General features: G+C 36.8%; 1 protein-coding gene across 9 annotated transcripts in view; it reads right to left on the bottom strand.

Annotated features, from left to right (window-relative positions):
- The window catches only part of UBR3 (ubiquitin protein ligase E3 component n-recognin 3), a 109,061-nt gene continuing 82,109 nt past the window's right edge, over positions 1–26,952 (bottom strand). For 7 of the 9 annotated variants that reach the window (XM_057423720.1, XM_057423722.1, XM_057423723.1 and 4 more), the window contains 9 exons: positions 21,915–22,020; positions 15,176–15,273; positions 10,529–10,653; positions 7,553–7,660; positions 6,940–7,050; positions 5,938–6,114; positions 4,656–4,865; positions 2,984–3,123; positions 1–2,418 (listed from right to left, as the gene is read on the bottom strand). In XM_057423720.1, coding sequence (XP_057279703.1) covers positions 2,301–2,418; positions 2,984–3,123; positions 4,656–4,865; positions 5,938–6,114; positions 6,940–7,050; positions 7,553–7,660; positions 10,529–10,653; positions 15,176–15,273; positions 21,915–22,020 — 1,193 coding nt within the window. In that variant the 3' untranslated portion in view covers positions 1–2,300. Of the gene's footprint in view, positions 2,419–2,983; positions 3,124–4,655; positions 4,866–5,937; positions 6,115–6,939; positions 7,051–7,552; positions 7,661–10,528; positions 10,654–15,175; positions 15,274–21,910; positions 22,021–26,952 lie in introns of those variants that run through there. The other 2 variants (XM_057423721.1, XM_057423729.1) reach the window with 2 other exon arrangements.

Below are 26,952 nucleotides of genomic sequence, written 5' to 3'. Positions count from 1 at the left end.
TCAGATTGACAGTAGAATTTTATTAACATATCTTACAATTGTTGATTATTGTATTCCTAGTTTTATACTCTTCTGATGTGTTATAAAGATTTAGATTCTACAGTAATGTACTGTACTTAAATGGTCATTCATACAGGATATCACACCAGAACATTTGAGTAATACACGCACACACCACTCTAGTTTGGACCTGTTATTTTTCAAGGTTAGCTTAACAAAGGAGGATTAAAAAAGTTATGGGGGAAATAAAAATTCTTGTTTAGCAGCATGCAAGGATGTTCAAGTACAATTTTTCCACCAAGTGATTTTTTTGTTGTTGGTTTTAAGTTGACTGGTGACTAATTCACCAGTACTAAAATAAACACTATGACATACCCAAATGTTAAAGTTAAGGCTAATAGTTTTACTTCACATCCATATGCACAACCAGAGAACATTCCATTTTAAATAAAACACAGTAATCAAATTCTGGGTACATTATCTCTTGTGAATATAGCATTGGAGCTTCAAACTATAGATTACTCAAGTTCATGAGCCCTGTAATAATGTTATGCTGGAGATGTAAAGATTCTTTTTGCTCTTTAACCACACTTACAAAATGGCCTGATACTCATAATGAGCAATGCAAAAATATTACAGGCAGAACTTATAATACAGTATCAAAAAAGTAATATTTTGGAAAAGACACAGCCTTTTAGTTGGTGAAACAGAATAATTCTACTCTTACAGGAAGTACTGTAATACTTTTGAAAGATATATATTTATATGTATGTATAAAACCCAGCATCCTTTATTGTGTTTTTTTTGAATTGCAGGTATCCAGAAAAACTCATTGTATTTACTTACTTTTCCTTCTGTCCATTCTCCATGATTGCTATACAGTCATTTTATTTCCCCTACACACTTTTCACTAGATAAGGACTTCCACTGGGGAACTGCTTTCATTGTATATGTGGTTTTATCATAAGATGGTTTATTTTACACATATAAATTTTATCTTACACGCAAGCTATGAAAGTCAAAACTACCAGGACTGCTTGGTAGTACTGTATGAAATAGCCAGCAAATGTCCAACGCTTGTGAAAAACATTAGTAGCAATATATTACATACCAGATTTTAATTATAATCTTTCCTACCTACTTACACGGTGGGGTTTAGCCCAGTCATGCCTGCTGTCATGAATTTTTTTAGACCTCTAAGCATGAACTGTTCTGGCATTCATCCAGTGAGGCTGCACATGCATTGGTTGTTCATCTAGGCTATCTCTGTTTTTTTCCCTTTTAGGAAACCAAGCAGAAAGAACAGTGATTACTTTAAACAAATACAATATAGAAGAACCTCCTGAAATGGCGGGAAAGATGCAAAATTATGTTTCATTTGCAGAATAGCCTGCACATTTCCAATCCAATCATTCTGAAACATACATGTGGGTTTGAAATGACAGGCAGGCTTATGGTGGTTAGGCTTGTAACTGTGATCTGCTATGTTGGGCGCCATACAAATTCTCTATATACAGCAATTTCTGTATGTGTTATCACTAACGGTTTATTCAATTTATATGGAAAAAAAAAAGTCTCTTTGCTGGAAAAGAATAAGAATATATGTTCTGGATTACATGAAGAGCAATAGATACCTAATTTACAGCTATTTCACTTATTTATGGAGACAAAAAAAAAATAAAAGGAATTCCTGAGAATGCATAAGTTTTCAGTAATGCCTGAAATATTTCAATAGATCTCTCATGATAAGTGAAATACTTAAACTTCCAGACCAATTGTAACCATGCAGTCTCACAACTCTTTTACAAACCCTAATTACAAACGCATTATCAAGCAAAACCTCAAAACCAACACAAAAAAGGCCAAGAAATTTATCCAACATATTTAGTAGATGTAGTAGACATATACACTGTTGCAGTAGAAATTGCTAAAAACAACTCCATGCAGAAAAAAATGAAAACTTGACAGCTATCCCTGGAGCCTCTAAACAACTGTAAGTAAAATTTGTGCTTCTTAACAATAATGGGCTTTAAAAAAAGAAGAAAAATGGACTACGGAGTGCAATCAGATTGCTCACACCATTCTGAGGGTTTAATTTCAAATTATCGTATCATTATTTAATAGCAACAGCAGCTAATTTTGCTAAAATTTCACGTGTTGACAAAGTTCCATTTCCCTTTTATGCCCAGACGACACTTCACCCCGAGGCAAAGAGCTAAACTCTCATTCAATTAAAGCTATTGTCAGTCGAGATGCATTTGTTCATGGTGACAGCAATGAATTGGCGTGTAGATGATGATTTACAAGCCATTATAGTGTGGCCCCCATCTTTTATTGATATGATCAAAAGTATGAGACACCCACTGCTGCTCAAGCACTTTGTATCTTTCCTTGCATATGTAGAGAGGTTTACCACGCCTGTAGGAAAAGGGATAAAAAAAGAAATACAAATAGTTAATAGGCCAAGTAAGTGTAAAACCTCATTACATAATCAACACATGACAGTCATACAACTTTTTTCCCGGGGGAAGCCTGCATTTTTATTGGTGAGGGGCTTTTGGTTTTGCTTATAAAAGGATAACTGTTGGGTCTTCCCTTCCTCCCTTCTGGATAGTAGAAACCTGAAATCATCTCTTGTTCTCTCAAGCTTGTGTAGCTTGGAAGCTGCACTCCTTCCCTACATTAGGATTTAACTGCATCGTTTGACTGAGAGCAAACAACAACTTTGGGAGAAATAGTGTTTCCCTATGCAACACCAAGAATTGACTGTCATTGAGAATAGGAATCTGTCAATAGGAATCATCTGTCAGTGATCATGATTACACCAGCTCAGGGCAAAAACAAAAACAGAGTCAGTCCAACTTGCAGTAAATGGGGATTTTCCAGTCAAGGAAGGTAGTTATTATAATCTGTTATTGCATAACATAAAAGTTGATCTATACAGAGGAGCAACAATAAAACATACTTGTAATGAAAACATTACCTAAGATCTCTGTCTTCTTCACCATGTGCATCTAGATAAACAGAACCCCAAAGGCAGAAACGATGACCTCGTATGATGATGATTACAGATGCATTAATCAAAAGAAATATTCCTGTCCCAGCTCCACAGTTTTGAGAATGCTGTAACAATATGGTTCAAAAAGGTAAGAGTGCAAAGATTCTATTAGTATCTGTCAAAACTGTAATTTGTTTTGCTTGAAATAACATATACACATTATTTAATAAGAGTTTGAAAAAGGTTAGCCTGCCCCAGAACTCTCCAGGCAAACTAAAATTCCATGTCTTGTGCTGCCATAACAACAAAATGGTTTCCTGCTCAAAAAGGGAGGATATTTGTTATCATGCCAAAATAAAATTACCTAACAAAAATGAGAAAAAAAATTCTCTGTGGTATTTTGGATTTGTTGTTGTAGTAACAAACTGTGTGGCATGGCCAAATATTTTTCATAGATGGCAAGAATAAGAGAAACTATTCAGAAAAACTTAATCTCTTTTACAATAGTCTGTATTACTAAGCATTTGCTTTCTCTGTCCATGCTCACAGACCTAGTCTATGGCTCTACAAGTCTAGTAAAAAAAATTCTTTTAGTAATTTTGCTTAAACTTCAGTGTCACCCATCTCTATGAACAGCATGATCTGTATTATAACAAATTTATTTTAGCAATTAAAAACGTGCTCTTCCTATACAATGTTATTACAATTAGAGGCATAACCTATAATGAAATTTAAGTATATAGATTTTTAATTCCTTTTTTTATAACTTTGTTTTCAAGAAGCTTGACACCTTAAATACAGCTGTAAGTTCTATTTAAAATCCTGTCCACATTAGCAGCATGAGAGAAAGGCGAGTTCAAACAATTTCAAATAGTATCCAAGATCCCTCTAACATTTCTTCTGATTTTATGCCTCATTCGGAAAAAAAACCAAACCAAAAACAAACAAAAACCAAATTCCCCTCAGTTTTATAAAGTCCAAGTAGTTCCAGCCTTCTACTACTGACTGTCCTATGGTAGGAAACGGAACAGCTATTAAAGCAAACCTTTATCATAGACAGGAAAACAATACTAGATGCTGTCCAACTGAGGTTCCTGAAAAAACTTATGGATATGCTGACTAGAAAACTTTGCTGCTGAATTAAAGTCAAAGACTTTAAAATGCTCTTTATCTAGTTATAGTCTGTAGATCACTAGTAGATGGTCGGGTATATCAGAAAATATTCTATAAAAGGGAAAAAAAGAAAACCCCAACAGACCATACACTGATACTCTTGTGTACACAGAAAGCAAGGAAACAAAACAGGAAAATTAAAATAATAAGCAATCAGAATGTAGACAAAATTCCATTGGTTATGAATCAAAACCATGCATCAACGATACAAACAACGGCTTTGCAAGAATTCCTCAAATAGGCTGTGGGCTTAAAAATGTGAATTAAATTACTCTTTAGAATCCAGTGTAGGCCCATCTACCAGAAATAAGTGCTAAACATTGGAGTTGGACTAGATGACCTTTAGAGGTTCCTTTCCAGCCTGAACTATCCTATGATTATATAAGCACATTTTGGAAAGAAACCACCAAAACTGAGCAATGGAGGTAAAAGCTATACAAGAGAGTGAGAATCAATTATAGAATGAGAATTATCTCTCTCTTACCAGAACACATTCACAGTAACTCTGTTGTTTGCAGCATAGTCCTTTCAGGCATACAAAAGTACCACAAACTAGACAAACAGCAGGATCTTTAGGAACCTTGGTGCAAACAGTACAAGTCTTTCTGTGATAATACTGGAAAATGGTATTATAATTCTCAGGCAACTGAAGGAGGCGTGGCAAGTCCCACTTGGGTTCCTGGATAAGCAAAGCCTACAAATAATATAAGAACAATTTATTAGTTCTGAACATTAACATATGCCCTAGTATTTTCTAAGAAAGGAAGCCTGCAGTTTAAAAATCTCTCACTCCTCCATTCAGAAGTCAAAACTGATCTGGCTGAACACCCTCCCCAGTTGTGGTCACATCTCATCTTTTGCAATGGGTGTGAAATAGACAGTAGCCTTTTCCCACGGATGTTTCTGAACATGACATTTTTTTAAGAGAGACCTCAGAACCTAACATGTAGCTGGTTCCTTTTCAATCACGGAAAGAATGCTATCAGTTTCACTGCAGTCTCTTTCAAATGCGTATCAGATTGTCAGCAACTGTATTTTGAGATTAATCTGAGTATTCAAATTTTCATTCACAATAGCCTAACTCATGCCTGCAAGCATGCAATGGCAGATGCAGATAATTTTGCAGAGTAAAGAATGCAACTGGCTTGTCTCTGACACCATCAACTTAGGAGAAGGGAACTCGAATTGTTGAGAGGCACCTTCTTCATAAAAACCATGAGTAATGTTGAAACATTTCCATTTCACAACTGATACTCCAATCATATTCAAGTCTTTGTTGTGTTTCTTTACCTTTCATATATGATGTGCAATCTTTTATCAGTTGACTACTAAAAATGCTTTTATTTGTTGATCTTTTTCAGTATTGCAACTGAAGATGCTAAAAAATATCAGTAACATCTTACAGGCAAGAAAAAGCTTCTGGTACTTATTTTTTTAAAAGTCAAAGTTTCAACTACATGCCTTTTACAGGCTTCAGGTGCAGAAGACATGGATACACTTAGTATCATCTAAGAATAGCATTTCTATTTTCTGTCTCCAGTAATCATATTTAAAAAAAAAAAAACAGACAGGTTTTCTTATTCCTATTTTTAACCAATCCATCCCACATCCACTAACTAATATTTCTGAGTAAAATTTCTCTCTTATTTACAAGTCAGGTTCTCAGATCCATATCCAGGACAGTAGTATATGTGCATAGTGAATCAAGCAACAAACAGCTGCTGCCACATCAGGGCTATTTTGGAAGAAGTAATTTTGCTACATACCTTTACTTGATCTGGATGTCTGTCTCCAAATGAAGCCAATTCTGAGCACCACTGTGATATCATGTCAAATGCTGGCACTGGCCAATCAAGACAAGAGGCACTGGTGAACTGATGAGCCGACTGAAAAGATGGTAATAGACACAGGCAGCTTGCAAGAACTGTGAATTCTTCATCTTCCTTTTGGGCATGAAACCAGAGAGACTTAGATTAATGCATATGCTCTAAATGTTTAAACAGTTTATTAAAAATCTATCTATTCCAATCACAAAAGTAAAGATGTTCTGGTACAATGATGCTAATAATCATGTTTAGAGACACAGAAAACCTTTGAATTTTTCCAGAGTACCGTAAACTGAATTTTCAAAATGCAGGAAAACTAGTCAGTGAAAAAAAAAACCAAACCTCCCAAAACCCCAACCAAAACCCACATGAATCCAAAAAATACAAACAAAAAAAGAAAATTCCAAACTCCCCAATAACTTTCTTCCTGTTTATCACTCCAAACTGGCTTGTAGCTGGTTTTAAAGATGAGATGATTTTGAAACAAGGAACTGAAGGAGCTGACCTGCAGCAAACTGTACTTAAATCAGCCATGGAACTTAAACATTACTGTCTGATGATGCAACACCTCTGAGAATAAAGTCGACATTAACAGGCATTAAGCGAAAGCAGGGCTGAATTGCAGTCTGTGTGAAAATTATGCCATCTCTGCCAATGCTGGACAAGTTTTAGAAGTATGCTGGCATGTTATAAGACAGGGATTTACAATCTGATAAATAAGCATCTATGTACTGAATTTTAAGAATATCAGAAATCAGGGAAACTGCCTTGAAAACAAATTTATAGAAAACAAACAATGCTGCAGAGCAATGCTATTAAATGATTTAAAAAAATAATCTTAGGATAGAAAATATATACTATGAAAAAGATACCTTCAAATCTTAAGTTTTGATCTCTAGCTTTTAAATGGAAACATCTGAGTGTGCCCCTCTCAATCTGTACCTGGCAACTAGGTAAATCTCCTCCAAAAAGATGGTGTTGAAGAAGGCTTGCAATCCTGAGGAAAGGCAGGCAGAACTGCTGCAGATAGCACTCTACAGAATCAGGATTTACCTATGGAGGAAGGAAGCAATTACTGAATTTTGCCCCAAATAAGTTGTCTGCCATGTAAGAAACTCCAATATGAAACAAATGTTTTTTAGCATCCTATATAAGCTACTACATTAAAAACACATTCCAAAGGCCAGCATTTCACTAATAATCTGAAATAACTGTGGGTTTTTCTCCCCCTTGACAAATGTTTTTTCCTACTTAAATATTCAGTTTTCCAAGTTTCTGAAAGGTCTTTCATACATATGATTAAAACCCACAATCATAAAGAAGTATTTGTCAACAAATTCCCCAGCACAGCACTGGCCACATACGATATTAGTAAAAGAAAGATTTGCACAGGCAAACTGTCCCAAAGGGATGTGCTTTGATCTGGAAAATGAGGAGTTGTACTGTAGTCTTTAGCAAGATCAGAGAAAAATCATTTTAACAACAAAGCTGAAAAACTTAAATAAGAGACAGAAACGGGTCATGCTGGATAACTTCTCAAGAGATTTGCCAATACCACTGTTAATTCTTCAGTCTCTCCCTCTTCATACATCTTCCCCTTAGACAGCTCACTGATCACATGACCCAACAACACTTCCCAAGATTTTTCTCCACTGGATGTATTCTGTAAATAAGAAGGAAAGAAACCCAAAATGCATTGGTCATGAAAAGGAGAAAAGGCTCCTGGTAAAAGTAACAGCAACAAAGTACATTTCCTTTTGTTCAGCACACGGATTTTGACCTGCGAAGATACATACTGTTTTTAGAAAAAAAAATAAATTCTACCAAAGGGACTGCATTTATGTCACAGAGTGAAATGGGAATTGCTACTTCAGCTGCATGTGGTCTAAAGTGAGTGTTACATGAAAACATTTTTAAAATGTTGAATATCCATTGTTTTTTTCTGTGAGTATAAAAATGCATACTTTACAATTGGGAAGAATCACTTCATGGATACATCATGTTTTGACAGAACTTGAATTCTAATACAACTAATTAAAAAAAGTAGTAACTTTCTGAAATGTACCAACCAGAATGAGCTCCAAAACTCTTGCTATGTATTTTAAGTTGAAATGAGTCTATCATAAAATGGAAAGTTATGTTTGGAATGAACAATATCTACTACAGATGGAAAGAAATATTTAGTTGAAAGAATAAATAGCCACTAAGCTTTGTGCCACAATATTTACGTTTAAAGGCAACGGTTACAGAAAGCCATCAGAAATGGAAAGCAGTATTCACATAAACATGTTTGTTTCAAGTCATAATAAATCCTACCCAGGAATAACATGATTGGGTGCGAATTTTGAGCTCTGTTAGCGTATCAAGAACATAAAAAACAGTAACAGAGAGGAGCATTACTGGGCTTCTTTAAAACAATTCCAAAGCAGCTAGGTGGGATTAGACCTATAAAGACTTCAGTACATAACAATGTACATAATTCATCAGTTGCTTTCTTTAGTGCATTTTGACATCAGTTAAAATTATTGATTTTAGATGGGGCCTTCACCTTTCAGCATTGGGAAGGCAGACTCACTGTTCATGCTCATAGTCCAAGAGCCAGAAAGCAACACATATTGAAATTAGCAATTAGGACAAACCTTTTATCTACATTATTCCTGGAAGTTTACTCCACAGATGTTTACAGTGTACTTCTTATGACACTGTATGTCTTCTTGCAAAGACAGCGAGTGTGAAGTTGGGAATCAGAAGTAGAACATCCACCTCTCAGCCCTACTGAGAAATCAAACTCCTATAGTTGTTTGATCATTTGGTGTGAATACAAAGACAAGACTTCAGTTCGTGTTTTAATGTCTGGAATACCAAACTGAAATAGAGTCTCTTAGCACTATCCACAGACAGAAATTAAGTAAGATGCAGTCATCCTGGGATCAAAATGTCAGTATTATCAAGCACGTAAGAAAAACCACAGCATCCATTCACAATAACATACTTTTTTGTTTAATGTGCTACTTCCCACAGAAGCCTTTTCATCCAAAGACAAGCACACTAGTAAAAATTCCACTAAAACGGGCTCTTCGGTATCAAGACAGATGGTTACTTCATAAATCCATTATCTGAGCCATTATCATAATTTGCAAGCCTCAAGTACAAAGCTCTTTATGTGAAGCAAATGCTTTCACATGCTTCTATAAAAGAAGTTCTTAGCAAAGTTCTTAGAACTAATAGGTAGCAAGCCCACCTACCAGACACCCTAAGTGTATTTTCATACAGTAAAACCTGTCACTGTAGACAAAAAAATTAAGCATTGTAAACATGTGTTCAAATAAACTCCAACCTCTTCTACAACAAAAAATGTAGTCCATGTTTATCATATGGGCTATGAAAGAATATAAGATGCTAACATTTTAATCTATTTAGACCACAAATTTCAAACTGCAAAATTATCTATCACTTGGGAAACCTTTACATAAAGAGAAAAACTGAACACCCCCTCACCAGCAAGAGTCTCAAGGAAATGTTCTTGAAATTCTAAGAAAATATATTCAAAGAAGAGGATGGAGAGGGAGCTAACAAAATGCAGCACTGCCCAATGATCTCAATGCTTAATGCAACCCCAGAAAACAAACAAACCTTGCATAGTAGCAGATAATTTGTCCGTAATACCTTGAAGTTGTGACTGACCAGGATGACAAATCTAACTTCTATGTGAAAAGCAGGTTATGCTTCTCAGCGTGCATTTCATGTTACAGCCAACATAATCTTAAGGCCCAGCTGTTGTCTGAAAGGGTATTCTTCCTCCTGGCCCCAACACTTTCATCCTTTCCCTTAAGTCTGGCATTAGCATTCTTCTGACCTTCTGGGGAATCAGTCCATGCAGCAGAAAACTAACTGAAGGATTAAATGAATGCCAGTGCAGGGAACTGTGTCTTCTGGTGGGAACTGGCACTCAATCAGCTGAAGTGGAATAGCAAGATGTGCCTTCACTTTCCTTGTAAATAATACCAAAAGGCAATGAAATGATAGTAAGATATCTACCTGCCTAATCTACGAATTTCCTTCTCTGCCTCTTCACCACATGAGCACTCTAAACCACATACTGAGAGAAATTTATATGGCTAACCACAAACAGCATAAATAAATAAGAAAGAGACAAGAGGTTTTTTTCCCCGACTAACAAGTTTGTGTGCTTTCCCTGTAAAGGAACACATCAGATCAAACCACAGTTTGTCTAGGAAGGCTTCAATTTGGCAGGAAGGAAAGCTGCATTTATTCGATACCATTGCAAAAAAACCTCAAGGCTGAAACTATAGAGATACAGCCTCAAGCCTGAAGCTGAGTTCTGGAACTAGATATTCATTGTGAAGCTTTTAAGTCTCATCACACACCAAAACCTTCTAAAAAGAGAAACAAGATACTGGATTTTTGTGAAGCAGAAGCAAATTACTACATGCAAAGCAGAAGAATCTGTTACATTCCTACCTGAAATACATAAGCAAGATTTCATAAATGTTTTAATAAATTAACCAACCTTTCTGAGAGCTCCTGACTCTTTCCATGCCATCCTATCTTCAGCACTGCATTTAACAGAAAGTGCTGCCAAGGCTTGAGTATACAGTAAAGTGAACAGCACTTTTATAATGCAGTTGAAGTGTTCTGTAAAACAAAGAAAGTAATCTTTAAACACTTGGTATTTTTAGCAAATACACTGATTACAGAATCTCTAGTTATTTGAAACGATGCTTCTCAAATGAAAAGCAAGCACTATACAAAAAGTACAAAACCCCAAAACAACATATTTCTTGGCTTTCAGAAATGACTTGGCAGCCATAGTGAATGGAACAAGTACAGGGCAAGTAATTTTTCACTGCTCCATTTGTTCATCTTAATCCTGATCAGCAGTGATTTCCTCCAGGTACCTGGTGATATTACAGATTTTATTTTGTCCAAACGTTATATCAGATGAAGCTACTGATTACTGATAGATACAACTAATTGGGTGCCGTAGATGTAAGCAAATGCATATCCTACCATCTTTTCTGGCAATGATTAATCCATCTGGGCTAAGTTACATTCATACAAATACTGGAAAATTAAAGTTCCTAAAAAATCATTGCAAGGACATGAAGCATACTTCAGCTTCTACCCCTTCACTTCCAGATATGAATCCAGCTATATAATCCTGAAAATCACTTTTGAGTGAGTACCTATTTAGTGGACCTCACGAATACAGGAGGACTAAAACCTTCATTTTAGAACTTACCTTCTTTCGGAAAATGTTTAACGTTTGCAATATTTTTGTATATTTAAAGGATTATTATCGCCTACATACAGACTGCAGGAGAAGGGCCTTGAAATGTTTTTGGGGGAAACTAACACAAGGAAAATAAGGTTTCCTAGAACTGGAACAGGAAAAAAGGTAAATGCGACAATTCTCTGAAATGAGACTATACCATACCCTTTTTTTAATACCAATCCTTTTTTCTCTTTTTATTTTAGCTTCTATTTCCCATCCCAAACAATCTGTGTTGTTTTTTTGTTTTTAAATCTAGGTAGATCAAAGAACTTCTATCATCATTTACACCACCCCTTAAGCACAAACACAACTATAATATAGTATCTGAAACAATTTATAAAAGAATGAGGGTTTAAAAAGTCCTCTCAGGCTCTGAAGTCAAGCAAAACAGTTTTATTTACATAAGCACCTCACAAAAATTAGGTTACATTCTTCTTTCTTCCCAAAGGATTTAAAACAAGCTTTGTAGGTGAAAATTAAAAGGAGGTAATGGAGATGAAACTCCTTGCTTCTCCTTTCTTGTATCTAATATCAAACCCCCACTACTGGATTCTAAACCAAACCCAGCCAGGACATGAGTACATAATTAAATCTGTGAAATAACAATTGCTTTTATAGATAACAAATATTTACAAATCAACACAGAAATGGCTACCAAAACTTCTTAATGTCACTGAGTGTGTACAAGCAGCACAATTTAAGCACCTAAATGATCGTTTGTAACTATGTAATTAAAAGTGCACTTTTTTCTGTATTATCTTCCTATGGAGTTTATGTTAACATGACGACAAATGCTGCTATACTTCACCGGCCCCATTCTAGAGCAGGTAGAATTGTAGTGATTTTTCCTCTCCACATTTCCTCAGGAGAATTCACCAGATCCCATTAGATCTCTAGGCCCTACTTTTCTCTTTTGCTGAAATCTCAATTTTCTTAGCAATCCTCCTGAGGAACAGTGGGCAACCTTTCAGTGAATTTTCTGGGACTGAGATCTACAAGATTAAACAACATGTACTCACAGAATTGTACAAATTGCCTCTTCAGCCTGAGCTACAGTCTATAATTGTAGCTAGACTTGAACTCAAGTACTGAGCTCTATCTCCATCAACAGCAGGTACAAGTGATAGAGACCAATTTTACACTGTGAAAGCATGAATGAAAACCACTCTGCTTACAGCAGCAAAACTAGTCACCAGTTAACAGTCACCAATCTGCTGTAGCCCAATCTGTCTTCTAGGTCTCCTCCTGTTCTGCTGTGGTGATTACACAGAGCTCAACACTGAGTGTCTTAGCACCCTATGGAAATAGGACATTTTTCAAAACTTGGGTTTTGTTAACTATAATTACTCCTTATCCCTATCCCCACCTTAATACTAATTGTTCAATTCACCAGAAATACTACACAGAATCATAGAACGGTTTGGGTGGAAAAGGACCTTAAAGCTCACGTAGTTCCAACCGTTTTTAAAAATGAATTCACATTCTTGTATTTACTTCTATGTATGTGATCATAAATGGCAACGGCTTTCAGGTTTTGAGAATCCAGAATTGGACAAAACACACCCACTTCCACTTCTGATCACGCTTAAGTCCTGACTTCAGCACAAACTTATGCTGTGTAGTAAGTGTCATGGCTTTTAAAACAAGTATTTTACAGTCACAAAATTATCTTATGGGAGACATACCAAAACCACCAGAGGATCAACTATAATTTCATTAATATGTGCTATCCCTTATTTGTAAAATGCAAACAATCTGACAGATGTAGGTATCTGCAACACTAGAGAGCTCTTATATTCTTGTCTACTGCAAAGAGCAATTTTATTTGCCTTTCAGAAATGTGCATGTGGGGAGTGTGCGGTGTCTTCCTGCTGCTCCCTTAGGGCAGGCTGTGCTTTTGCTACATCGTCATTTTGATTTAATAATTCTAAAGGTAGCTAGCATATTTATATGCCGTGGAGTAACCTACCGTGCAATGTTCTGCACTAAAATGCAGTCAGGACTTCTGTGTTTGTACATAAAAATCCTAATCTAATGGTCTGACAGTCTAAAAGTATTATTACTAAGACTAAGCTATTAGAAACAGAACAGAGATTACTGCAGCATTTTTGTTTTTATTTTTGAACAGTACTGAGAAACGCTTTTATGTTCCTAGATTTAAAACTTTTTAAAGCAAAATTTTTGAACCAAATTACTTCACAGCATCCCATCCCATTATATGCATTAAATAAACCCCTTTTAAAAGTAAAGTTTATATAGGAAACACTTCCAGAACTCTAATTTTAACATTAGTGCAAGAAGTGTGCAGATGAATAAGCGTACCACTGTCAACATGCATCTTTTAGTTTAAGTATCAAATTAGATATATATGCTGGTAGGCAATGACTGCAGAAAGAATGCACAAAGCAAACCAAATGCAGAATTAAGGAACTCGGACCTTTTTTAGTGAATTCAGAAAGGCAACTTTACTTAAATAACCTTTGAAAATATTCTTCTTGATCTAAAGCTTGAACAGTTATTTGAAGAAACAGCTTCAGAAGCCTGCCACCTGTCATTTCCCTTTCAACTGCAACATACACCAAACCTAAGAACAACGGCAAAACATGCTGCTGATGTGTGGTATTTTACAGAATTCTCGACAGGATGCCTTATTATTAACTGAATGTTGTCTTTCCTAGGGTAAGGTATATATGCATAAATATCATTTTCCAGTGCTTGAACATAAACTACAAGTTTCTCCTTGTATTTCAGAAAGTGTTAGTTTCATTAAACTTTCATTTACTGCTTTTATTTAGTCCTTCCAGTAAAATTTAAGTTAAGCTGTAGTTAAAAAGAAAAAGAAAAAATATTTTGACAATAGGCTTCCTATTCAGAAATATTTTATTATTTTGGTATTTTCATATTCTTGTAACTTACTGAACAGCCTTAATCTATAAACATGTACACTGAATTGAAAAACCACAACCCAAAACATTCACAGATACACACAGGGTCACTTGAGCTGAATTTGAACACTCAATAGTGAGGACTAAACACCAGACTTTCTACTATACTTTGTAAGTTAGGTGCATGCATCAAGAACAGAACCGTCCTTCTATTTACCTATTCAAAAACTAGCAAAACTCAGTTATTGCCACACAGACCCCAAAGCAGATACCCAGTTCATTGTCCGTGCAGTAGTAAAAAGATACTTGTTTTTTTTGTCCTTGTTTTAAACTAAAGGTATTGCTATAAATAATAAAGCCAGAGCCCAGAGGGTCTGAACTACACATTCTTCTGGAGCACATGCTGTTTCTTAACAAGACGGACCAGGTTCAGTTTTTCCTTTCATACAGGAAAGAAATGTAGGTTTAAACCAATTTTGCTTCAGTAATGAAAAATTTAGTTCTTAAGTATCTACTTAATATTTATTCTAAATAATACTGTATGCTGTCTCTGCTGAAGTTGCTGCATTACAGCAATTACCATCTGTATATCTGACCTCTTCTTATGTAAGGCTGCTGTAATTTAAACTCTGAAATTCAAACTAAATTACAATCTTTCACCCTTAGGCACTCAGTTCAACTTCAACCACTGAGATGCCCGTCTAAGCAAAGAGATGAAGGTCAAACAAAGGACACTTTTCCTTCAGTAAAAGTACTTAATAGTTTTTGCTCAGCTCTTGTATCTTTAATGAACAGGCTGACTGATAAGGGGAGAAGACAGGGGACACAGATAAACGTGTCAACCCACAACAGAAATTTCTGTTCAATGCCACCTTCTGTAGATACGCAGAAACATTATTTTAGAATACATGGTCAACCAGCTAGGATTTACCATGTAAACCACCATGAATGCAGCCTCATATACATAAGCATCTAAATACACGTTTTTGTAACATACCTTTGTGCAATGGTTGAGGCATGGTTAAGATCTGGATAAGCAAAAGGGATGAGACATCTCTGTAAAGTACAGGAACTTCTGGCAGTTCTTCACTTATCCTGAAAAAAAACCCCAAAGACAATCATTTGTGATACTATAAAACCATTTTCATATTTTACTTTTATTTTAAATAGTATTACATTTTATATCAAGCTTTCAGAGGACAAATACAATTCTCCCTTCCCTTACCTAGGGTAACTACAGGCCTGTATGCCATGTGGCACTTCACTGGGCCTTCCATAAAAAACACCTGAAAATGTCAGGAAATCAAAATGCATCCACCGGCTGCAGTTTTAAGGCTAGCTTCATGCTTTGTTCCAGCAATCTTAACTGTCTTGCAGGCAAACCACAACTGATGAACAGCTAGATAGTTGTACTGAAGTTATACATATATCTTTATTAAGCTCTACCACCAAAACTAGTCTCACTCTCCTCCTTTAGCTTATTCTGCAAGACATTGTGGACCACAGTTCCTCAGTGAGACTTTCTTAAGCCCTGCAGCAAGTGCCCAAGTTTCTGTACAAACAGAATCAGATTGAGCAAACACACAGACAAGGCATTAAAGCCCTCTTCTGTCTCAGCTCTGCCCTTTCAGATCACAGCTGATGAACTACCACTGGATCAGACTGCTGCCTCTTCCCAGGGCACCAAGCTTTTCCTCTGACCCAACTCAGCTGGCACTGGCTACTCCACTAGCTCCGCTGATGACTCCCCTTGGTGCCAACTATCACACACACACACACATCAGACAAACTGAGCTCTTGCAGACCACATGCTGGAAAAGGCTGTTCCCATGCAGCAGGATGTAGATGCACGCAGGAGATCCTTAGTGCCTTCTGTCAGCTTTGGGGATCCAACCAGTTCATCATCTCTGTGGCACATAAATATGATGCTACATTTGGAAAGAGACCTCTACATCACTACTGATGTCATGAAAACTCAGACCTCTCTCTACAAAAGGCACTGCTAGGAGTGATCAGAATTTTAACACACAGAAGCAGTCATGTAAGAGGAGGATTAAAAGAACACTTTTTGTCACATGGTTGACTGGTCTTATAAAATGAAGTCACAGCAAACATGGTCTAACTGGTCCTTTTGAATTAATGAACCCAAACAGCTACAAAGCAAACAGTATCTAGAACACCTTCTGCTATCATCAATCATTTTATAAAATGATTGTTTTAAAACACTGTAACATACATAATTATACGTGGGCCCCTGCTAAACGAACAAAGAAGCAAAATCTACCAATCAGTACACTCAATTCTAAAGAAGATAAAGGGGGCAAACACTGTGCCCCCTACGCTACCAAGTGTAGTTATCACACTACCAAGTCTCATTTTCAAAATTATACAGGCAAAGATGATGTTAATCTCACTACGTCTCTCTAATTCTATCTTAACCTATGGCTAGTTCTATTTTATGACCTATGACACTCAGTTTTATAACAACCCTCATTATATAATGACTTTAAAACCATGGACTTCTCTTAAATTACTTCTCACCTTTAACTTTTAACTTATATATAAATTATGGGAAAAATAAATTATGGGAATAGCAGTAAGACAAAAAAAATTAACTCCCTCTGGTCACATGTAGTTGAATACCTCTTTCTGACAAGGGGTATAAACATCTATTGTTTAGCAGTCATGGAACAATTAGGTCAAACACCAGTTCTGGCAAAATTAGGAAATATACATACAGAACACAGTGACTGACTTGCAGTATCACAAATAATTCATTTCCACAGGCAGGACCAACTGAATGATTTGCCTAATTTATTCATTTCATATGAACTGGAGAAGTAAAGCTACATTAAAAGCCAGGGTTTTAGATAAGCTGCTTTCGTTGACATCAAGCACTGCAACATATAAAGCACTTAAAAATTGCTCTGTCACTCGTTAAGAGCCTAAGCAACTTCTTCATTATGACACTGAAACTGAATATATAAAATGTGTTTAGAAATGTGTTTTATGGAAATTGCCCAACCTGACAATCTCCAATGCATGTGTGAAAGCTTGATAAATCTGACTTCACAAAAAATTGTGCCACAGAAGCGCTGATTAAAACGGAAGCAAGTACATTTGCAGATGGGACCAAAGTAATATAAAATGATTCAAACATATTACAGTTGTACATTGAATCCATTAAAAATAGGGAGGGGGAAAAATAAAATAAACTACATATTGCAATATAAACATGTACCAAAAAGGCTTTGCTCCACATTCTGTATGGAACTGACCTCTCCCCCAGTACAAGGTAATTGGGCTGCACCTCACTCTGTGCCTGACAGCTGAGGAACTCTGCCTCTGTATTCTCTGCATCCTCCTGATAGAGGTCATAGCAGAATGGGAATGGATACAGAGGAACAGAAAATTCTGTTCTACTCCACAACAAGCAGCATTTGCTTATGGCATTTCCTCACACATATCCTCCCCTTCCCCTTGTCTCTCAGCTACAGACACTTAAAATTTTTGTTTGATACTAACTCCAACTGATTATAAAGTTAGAAATTCAATAAAGTGGTAGGTTTGGGCCTCACACCTCTTCAAACTGTCAGATAAAGAAAACCTGAGATACAGGGATATAGACGCAGCTGAAAGCTTAATCAACTAGGGCAAATTTATATTCTCTTCAGAATTTGCAGGAGGAGAAATACAGCCCACAAGTCCCAGCCTGCAGAAAGGTCAGAGGAATACACAGCTTCTGATGTTCATGGTAAGAAAGTAGAATTCTACTGTTTATTCTGGGTACATTCTAGGATATAATCACAATTTCGTATTTGCTCTTCATTGTGTCACAGCAGATTTTGCAGCAAGCCAGTTTTTCTCCTTATACAACACAGGATTTCACTGGCAGTAGTAACAGCAGGCATCTCCCATTCTCTCTTTCACCACTGTGCCCCTAGCACTCCCCTGTCAGCCATTCCCAAGCTTACTCAAATTAACCTTTTTAGAAACATGGATTAGTTGCTTGACTTTGTTCATGATGCAGCCCGCCCAAGTTACGTCAGCACGGCTGAAGATGGTGAGCTAAACTAAAGGGGAAAGAAGAAACAGATGAGCGCAAGTACTCTTGCAGCTGGCATTACCATCAAAACCTCCCTTTCCTAACATATGTCCCGAGACACCAGTGTTTCAGGCAGCAGTTGTGTTTACTGACTGTACCACATAAGTCCTGTTGCAGCATGTATACGTAAATACCACCTCTTAAACAAACCTTAACTAAACCCCCTTGTCCCATCATCCTACTCTCTGTCTGCCTTAAAGTATCTTCATAAAAACTCTTTTTCCCATTTCCCATTTTCTGTGATGGAGATGTGACTCAGGAGGTTCCCACACACACTTGCTCATTCCCATCCCAGTGCTGCAGTTTGTTGCCCCAGTGTGACACTGTAAACAGTTACTCAATTGATCTAGCTTAGAACAAAACATCAGCAAAACACTCTGGTAAAAATAACCCAGTATGTTTCAGCATTTCAGTTCATCACGCATTTTGCCCCGACAAGTGCTTCTACTGCAAAGATCCTTAATGCTTTAACAAATAGTTCTTTGCCAACATATTCTGTCTGTCACAACAGACACAAAAATTTCAGACTCTGTAAAGATGTAAATTACAAAACCATTATATTCTTTCATTTCAGGTTTGCTGTTCCTGAAACTCTGTATATTCAGACTACTGAATTAAATCCACATTTGGATTCAGTAATTATTGCCTCCAGCTGCTCTTTCTCTGCCCCCTCCTAAAAGCTATTATTCCACTTACACCACAATAATTGTTTATTTTATCACCATTGAAACCAGATCTGTCCCTAGTAGAACAATCTGTTTAAACAGAGCCGTGGGACCAAGAAACTGCACAGGAGAAAAAATCCACTTGACTATTCACAGTTCATCAGACTCAGCTTTGTCTTCCCTCTCCTCCTCCTTCCTTCAAACAGTTCACATTGATTAGACCCTTTCTGAAAGGGTATCTTCTTGCTCAGAACTTCTTTATTTCTACATTACCTTGGTGTGACTGCATGAGCTCCTTCCTATCTTTCCTCTCAGCTGCCATGTTCAACTACAGAGCAATCTAGGTACCACTGTAGAAGATGACACCGCGCAAAACCACGGGCTTTGGGAAGTATAGTAGAACAATTCTGTGAGTCTTTATAAGTTACTTTGATCAGTCCTCCCAGACACATGAAATCTAAGGCATGATTTATGAATAATGATAGCTGAACCGCGTTAAACCAAGCTACTGGATATTTCTACGTGTAAATATTTATGTATATTTGAATCAAGTAACTTCAACTAAATAACAGTGAAAAGGTAATACAATGGCACTTGCATTCCATAAATTACTTATTTATTTTAGTTTTGAAAACTAGCCTTTTAAATAGATAGAACACAAGTAACTTCTATGGAAATTGCGTTCAACTGAAATAATAAGCATAAGTAAAAACAAAACAAAATTGGATAGCATGTTGGGTAGCATCCTGTGACTTTCCTGATCTTAAATTATTTGAATCACAGTAATGCAGTCAATCTTTTCTTCTCATTGATATTTTACAAGCCTCTGTTTAAAGTCTCATGTGCCCAGTGTGCCATTCCGGCTGATGATTTAGATTACCTGGTTAGCTTCAGAATGCCAGAGTGCTATCAACATCTAAAATCTGCAGTGGTTATTTTTCCACCACCTTCTAATCTTCTTCGATTTAGAGCAGTGAGTGCATCGCCTTCTAATTGCTCTGAGTATTCTTTCCTGTAACTTAAGAAGTTTGCTATTCTGGCTTTCTCAGAAAGCTGGGTGACTAAGAAATGTGCAATTAGATCATACACACCAATCCTATAAATGCCATCTTCAAGTACAACTACAACTTCAAATTCTAAAATAAAATTATGGCTATGCATATTATGCTCTAATTTATGCATTAAAAACCTGTCCCCAAGTTGCCTCCTCTGCAGCTTTCCAGGGCCTGCAGATTAAGGTAGGAAAACATTCTGAAGAGGGAGCAAAAAAATCCCAGCACGAGTGCATCTGTGCATCCTAACAGTAAACTGCATCATGGAAAAATGGATGATCTCTCAGTTACAGCCTCTTAAACCATGAAGGATGCAGTGCCAATTAGGATGTAATGCCAAATCCGCATCAGCAAGTCTACCAAGAAAACCTGAAAACCAGTGCAGAAAACAACAGAACTGCTCAAATGCATTCTCAACATGCAGCACCTCCTGTGAAGCAAGACTGTATGGCCTACTGTACCATTAATTTCTAGGTGATTCATATATTGCCTAATGAAACCTAACTTGCAGCGATCTAACCTTGATATGACCAATGCAGGGTGAACTCCATCAAGTCTGTAAGGGTGAAAAAAAGTTGCAGATAAAGAAAAAGCAGCCCCTCTATTAACAGCTGCTTCCAAAGCCAGCAAGCTCTTCAAATTCCAAAATGAGAAGTGCACAATCAGTCCCACAGCCATTCTGCCTGCCAAGAGCCTAAGGAACGTGATCTTAGTTTTGCCTGGTATAAGTCAGTCAACCTTACATGTAGGTCAGGGCAGAATCACAGGAAACAGCCTCTCAAAGTGGTCTGAATGCATGCTGAATGACATAGGTTTCCAGGTAATAAAACTGATGCTTTGTTCTGCTAATGGTCTATAAACTGTTCTGTTAATCTCATTTAATTAATTAACAGTATAGTTTATAGACCATTTGCAATAATCTAATGTTGACTGCAAAAAGAGACCTGGGTCCAAGAGAACAAAGAGTAAAATCTCAAACTAGAAGCAAGCACAATTGTTTTAATAATTTTTCCCAATTTGCCGAGTAGGACTGTAGCCCCGCTGTCCTATATCAATTCCTGAAATTCCGTAATGCTTTCCACTTTAGGCTCCTAGAAACACACTGACGAATACATGGATGCATAGGCACTAAAAGGACAGTCTTTCAACACTACTGCAAGCCATAAAGTGGAGACCTTAGCTATGAAGATGCTCCATGTGCCAAAGGGAAAAAAAACAAACCAAAAAAAAAAAAGAAACCTATTTTCCTCCTATGAGGAAAAATAATCATCTATCGTTAGGTGAGAAACCTTTATTCTCACCGTCAAGGTAGAATCTGAAAAGAGAAGGGTCTTACGCTGGGATAAGAGGCCTTGCAGAACACAGATACATGGCTTCATTTATTATATTGTTAATCCTTGTACAGGTTAATGTTTTAAAAGCAAACTGAGGTAAATAACTTGTTTAAAATAACAAGCATGAGGAAAATTTTCAGCTTAAAGTAGAATTACTTCTCAAATGTATTAGACCTACTTATGCTATTTCTGTAACAGCTATTAGTCATTGCCTGATTTTCAATACATTATTCTTGAACTTAATCTCAATGTAAATTTTGTCTAGCATCTATACCAAAACCAGCAGTGCACCTATCCACTTACGCAATATTGCTAAATCTGCATATGCTTAAGCTTGCAAGTGGTGTGTTTAAGCTTTAACTTAAAACTGGAATGTGTCAGATATTATATAAAAAGAAATATATATAAAAGAAATCTGAAAATTTATTTTTAAAAACATATACCTACAACTTTTAGATGTGAAGTTCATCAGCCTGCCTCACAGAGAATTTACATTAAGACAGAAAGTTACCCAAAGCTCCTCTGTAAGGATGTTTCTTTCACAAAGTAAAATTAATATTTGATAAATTAAAATACTTGCTCTGAATTTTTATCCTGTATTGGCTGGGTCAGTTTTCTCCATGGATTGTACGCAGAGTCTATACTGTACAGGCGCATGTGCATGGCCAACACGTGGAACAGCTGATCTGAAAGGTGGAGAAGACAGATTGCTGATTATTACATATAATACTAGGAAGTATTTTACATTAAGATGCCATCATTTATTTTGCATGATGCCTGTCATCTCATTCCAAATAAGCTAGTACCCTAACAAGCACATTTTTATTATCTGTTCTTTAAAACAGGTTTAGAAGAAAAGCAAGATTTCGATAGAAGGCAGAGAACGTATGCATGTAGATTAAAACATTTATTTTTTTCCTCTCCTTGCATTCTGAAGCAGGGAAACGCTGTTTAGAAAGCTCCAACCACATCCCACTTGTTTCAGTGCTCATGAAACACCAGCTCCACTTACTTAATTATAGGGCTTTTTAAAAAAATCCTGTTTCATATGTTACATACGCTGCTGTGTTGCTAAGGTTACATGCACACTTCACTTCCCTCTCTAGTTTATGCCAGAAGCCATGATATCCGAAACATCTCTTCTGAATAGAGACCGATACACTTTTAACACACAGCTTTTATTCTCCTCTCTCACAGTTAAGTTCTGTACACAACGTATTTTAAATTAACCTGAAGTTGCTAAAGTTCCGGCCTATAGCAGGGTCACTTATGCCTTCATAAGGTTATTTGGTAGGTAGGTAACCTTAGTAAGAGAAAAAACCCAACCAACAAAAAAATCCAAACAAACTTCTGACCACGCAGCAGTGACACAGAAATAGCAACAGTCTTTACAATGGCAGAGATTTGTCTATACGAGCTGCAGGCAAAGTTTGCTGATATTCATCAATTCAAAACCTTCTGTATATCCACTGTGTCCATAATATTTACAAGACACTTCCAGAACCTTTTGAACAAAGGACACTCAAGTTATTATGCACACACATTACTGCAGTATCTTGTATTAAAATGCACAGTTTTAATTTTTCTATGAATCAACTGATCAATACAAAGATAATAACGGCTATCCTTCCTCCCCTTAAGCAAGCCAGGAAGGCAGGCAACATCTCTGTTGAAAGCGTTTCCAGCAAGGTATAATAAGAATGACAGAATGGTTTGGGTTGGAAAGTTATCTAGTCCAGCTCCCCTGCAATGAGCAGGGATACCTTCAACTAGGTCAGGGACTGCCAAGGACTCAGACTTCTCTGTGTTTACAATACAGTTACAATTTGGGAACAAAGCATATTTTATCTTCACAGGTTTATATTAAAATACTATTTTCCACAATAATGCTCACTTTTTTCCTCCTGTCACACTGTATCTTGCCATTTGCTGCCATGTTTGCTTCTCCTGTTCAATTTTCTGGGATACTGCCTCCTTCCTCCCTTTCCTTTTAACTCTTTCCCTTAGCATCTTGACATCACCTTTCCCCTCACTCCTCTTTTATTCCTTTAGTTGATATCTTTGCCTCCTACTCTCTTCATCTTCCTCCTATCTACAACTCACTCAGCCTACACACTCACTCACAGGTCCTCTTTTTAAAGTAGAAATAGCAGCTATTAATTTATTTTCCATAAATAGACAATTACTCAGAGGTATGCAACAGCCAAAAGAGGCGCATGATGAAGTCAGCTGACTGCCAGAGCCTGAGGGCTGTAATTAGCTCCTGGGGTTTGTAAAATAATTGGAGATGTAGATGGCATTGGAATTGATTGCTGTCACCTGCTTTCTGAATAAGAACAGTCACTGAGGACAAAATAAGTCATCTTTTCTCCCGGTAAGAGATTCCAGCAAAACATGGCATTTCTGACAAACTTCAAATCCCTGAAAATATACTGATAGTTCATCAAAATGATAAACCCCCCCCTCCAGTATGGTTTGATTTGGAATGAAACCCATTAGACCATTCCTTCCCTCCTGCCTCTCTGTGACTAAAGGGAAAGTTACTTTTTTCTTTTCTGAACTGCTCCTTGCCTCAAACAAGGCAACTTAGCATAATTAATGAACCCTCTGTTCCTTTAACAGCTATTTTCCTGAGCTTTTACGAAGACAAAAATAAGCAGGCAAGCATCAAATTCTAGCACTGGAGAACTTATTTGTAATTTCCAAACATGTAACATTTATAGATTCAAGATATATTCTATCATCAACTGAATCTGAACAGAAAAGTTCCGTATAGCAGTCTCGTAAGACAGTAATTTCTGTTTGTGATCAAGGTGGCTATCAGTCCTTTGGAAGAAAACGTGTTTAGCACATGAATGTAAAGCGAGGAAGTAGGTAATAAGATACAGTTACAATGACTTTTTATGAAATATTTTTAATGAATTGACTTAAAAATTTTATGATGCTCTCCAAGTCAATGCCATGCTTGCTTCTAGCCCATGACAAAGGAATAATACTGCCCCCAGTGCCGCACAACAATGGCCTGGCAGCAGCCACCTTCCAAGTCAGTAAAATTGTGTTCCGATTTGGCTATTGCCTTCATATTGGCATTATCTGAGAAGATTTCTAACAATCAGCAAATACTTAGGACTAGCCAGAGGAATACACAAAGGTTTATTTCCTCACAAACACATTCTTCTGTTTTACACCACAGCGACTCCAATTGCTTTACCTCAAATTTACTGTAATTATGGAGTATTGGAGAAAGCCAGGGAAAACACCAGAGCTCTGAGAATGCAGACCGGGCAACTTCTTTGTGCACCAAGTACTTGGTGTTTCACCACATTCTTACTTCATGAGGAATGGCAAAAATCTGCTCTGAGTCAAATGAACGCCAGAGATTTATTTTCCCTGGGTATTTGTGTGAAAGCATCATTCCAAAATATAAATATGAAATTACAGAACATCCTCCCATTCTCTTATACCCTACTTAGAAGCTCAGAATAGACCTAGAAAAAACCCAAACACCCCATAAAAAAACCCAACCAAGTAGCAGCAGAACATTAACATGACAATGGCCCACAGCCAAGAACCTTGCCTACTCTGCTGAAGAATGGGAGGGAAGGCCATAGCTACGCCAGACATCCCAAATCCTACCACCGCTCAACAGCGTATCTTACAGCCAGTTCTCTCCAGGACAGACCACCTTCATGAAATGGAAAGACAGGATCAAAGTCATCAAAATAACATTCTTAACAAAATTTGGTAGAATATTAATTTTAGAAAGCATAGCAGCAACAAAATTAACAGTAATTATGAATTCACAACCGAATGAGAACTACAGGTCTGTTGATAATAAACCATGAGAAGTAAACAGTAAAATTAATTTGAACCAGGTCCTCCTTTCCCAAAAACCTTGTAATATTTGAGACTGACTGCATCAAGTTAAATTGAATAAGTACAAAAATCACAAAATTAGAATGCACAATGTAACTTATTGTGGAAACTCAGGAGGGGCTTGGCAAGATTCCAAGTTTTAGAGATTTAAGTGGGCAAAATTATTACTGGCTTTAAAACACATTCATATGGCTCAAATATCACCTACATTAAAGCAGTGCTGCCTCAATTCCCCCAACTTATTTAGATGGTCTTTGTTTTCTTAGAATACATGTAAAGCTTATATAAAACACTTACTAGAATCACCTCGATTAGCAGTTAGACACAAGGGTTATCTTTGAGTCAGATTAGCCATCCTGATGCCATTTCTAAAAATCATGAAAATAAACCTGTTGTACCATACATTGCTGCTCTTGGTACATTCTTTTCAACTGTTCTTGTATCAGCTCTTCTTCTTAATGTTATCCTGTTGTGAGAGAGGAGCAATAAACTCAATCGGAATGGGAGCAGCTCAGTGGATAAGGCCTTGTCTTTGTACACGGACTGGCGCTATATGAAGAAGTGTTCTCATGCTGCTCCTCCCATAAAAACTAAAGATAATGGGTACTTTGTCTATTTATCCATACTGCCTGCAGTTGCATTCTTTACAAATTTTTGTATTAAGGAATTAGTGATTCAGGAAGTTACAGGCAGATGTAAGTTTTGGTCTCACTAGTAATCTTGGTTTGATCTTTGCCAAGGAGATCCCAAATTTCCACATGACTTTTGTTGCCTTTTTTTCATCTTCCTCCTTCCAGTCACTTGACTTTAGACTCTCAAATTATGAAAGCTGAAATCAGAAGATTTTTTCTGTTATTAATTCCACTTCCACAATGTATAGCAATTGTGCTGCGATAATGATGACAAAGAAAATTAAGGAATTAGCTGACTTTGGTTTGCTTGCAAAAGTCTAGATGATGTGTTTATTTCCCACTCTCTCTCATATTCATGTTTTAGATAGATGTAAATAATATACTGCTATCAAAAACTTCTACTTTGCTATTTCCATCTACTCTTCTATTTTTTTCATTCTATAAATTGGTATTCATGTTTACAATGTCAAAAGACCACAAAAGTCAGTGACACAGCAGTTCACCACAAGTGGAATTGAAAACACCCCTTTTCTCAAGAGCTGCATGAAGATCGGACTAGACTAGAGACATTATGCTCTTGCCCCAGAGTTTCTTGGACTATCAGGAAGAATGTACATTATAACAAAAAAGACTTGACACAACCAGATGGGACTTGATTCTTAATAAGGAGATTGAGGAATTTTTGTCTCCTTGTAGAGATTTATATAGTCCACTTAGCAACAACAGCTGCAAAGACCTGCTGACAGCATCTTCCCATTCATCGCTGATCCAGTAGATTGGAATCAGTGAAGAAAAAAAATATGTGAAGGTCAGGAAAAGCTTATTAAGGCATTAAGACATGAATAGTCTTTACAAAGTCTTAATTGCTGATGAAGCAGTTAATTATCCTCGACACCAAACTTGCCAGTGTATGTAATCAACTTCAGCAATAGAATTTCAACAGTATCTACCTTTGCCTCTCTCACCCTAGGTATGAATGGCATACCAAGGTTTTTAGGAAATGGTTACGATCTAGCATGAAAGGATGGGCACCAAAGACCTGCAGACTGCCAGACTAACTGAAAAAATTAAACAGAACAAAACACTAAAACAAACCAAAAAACCCAAGCA

Source organism: Pezoporus wallicus, unplaced genomic scaffold (genome assembly GCF_028554395.1).
Source record: "Pezoporus wallicus isolate ANWC-B61680 ecotype Strahan unplaced genomic scaffold, APGP_CSIRO_Pwel_v1 contig_1181, whole genome shotgun sequence".
NCBI classification, from domain to species: Eukaryota; Metazoa; Chordata; class Aves; order Psittaciformes; family Psittacidae; genus Pezoporus; species Pezoporus wallicus.
The sequence above is the reverse complement of the archived record's forward strand: the minus strand, read 5'-3'. Positions and strand labels throughout refer to the sequence as shown.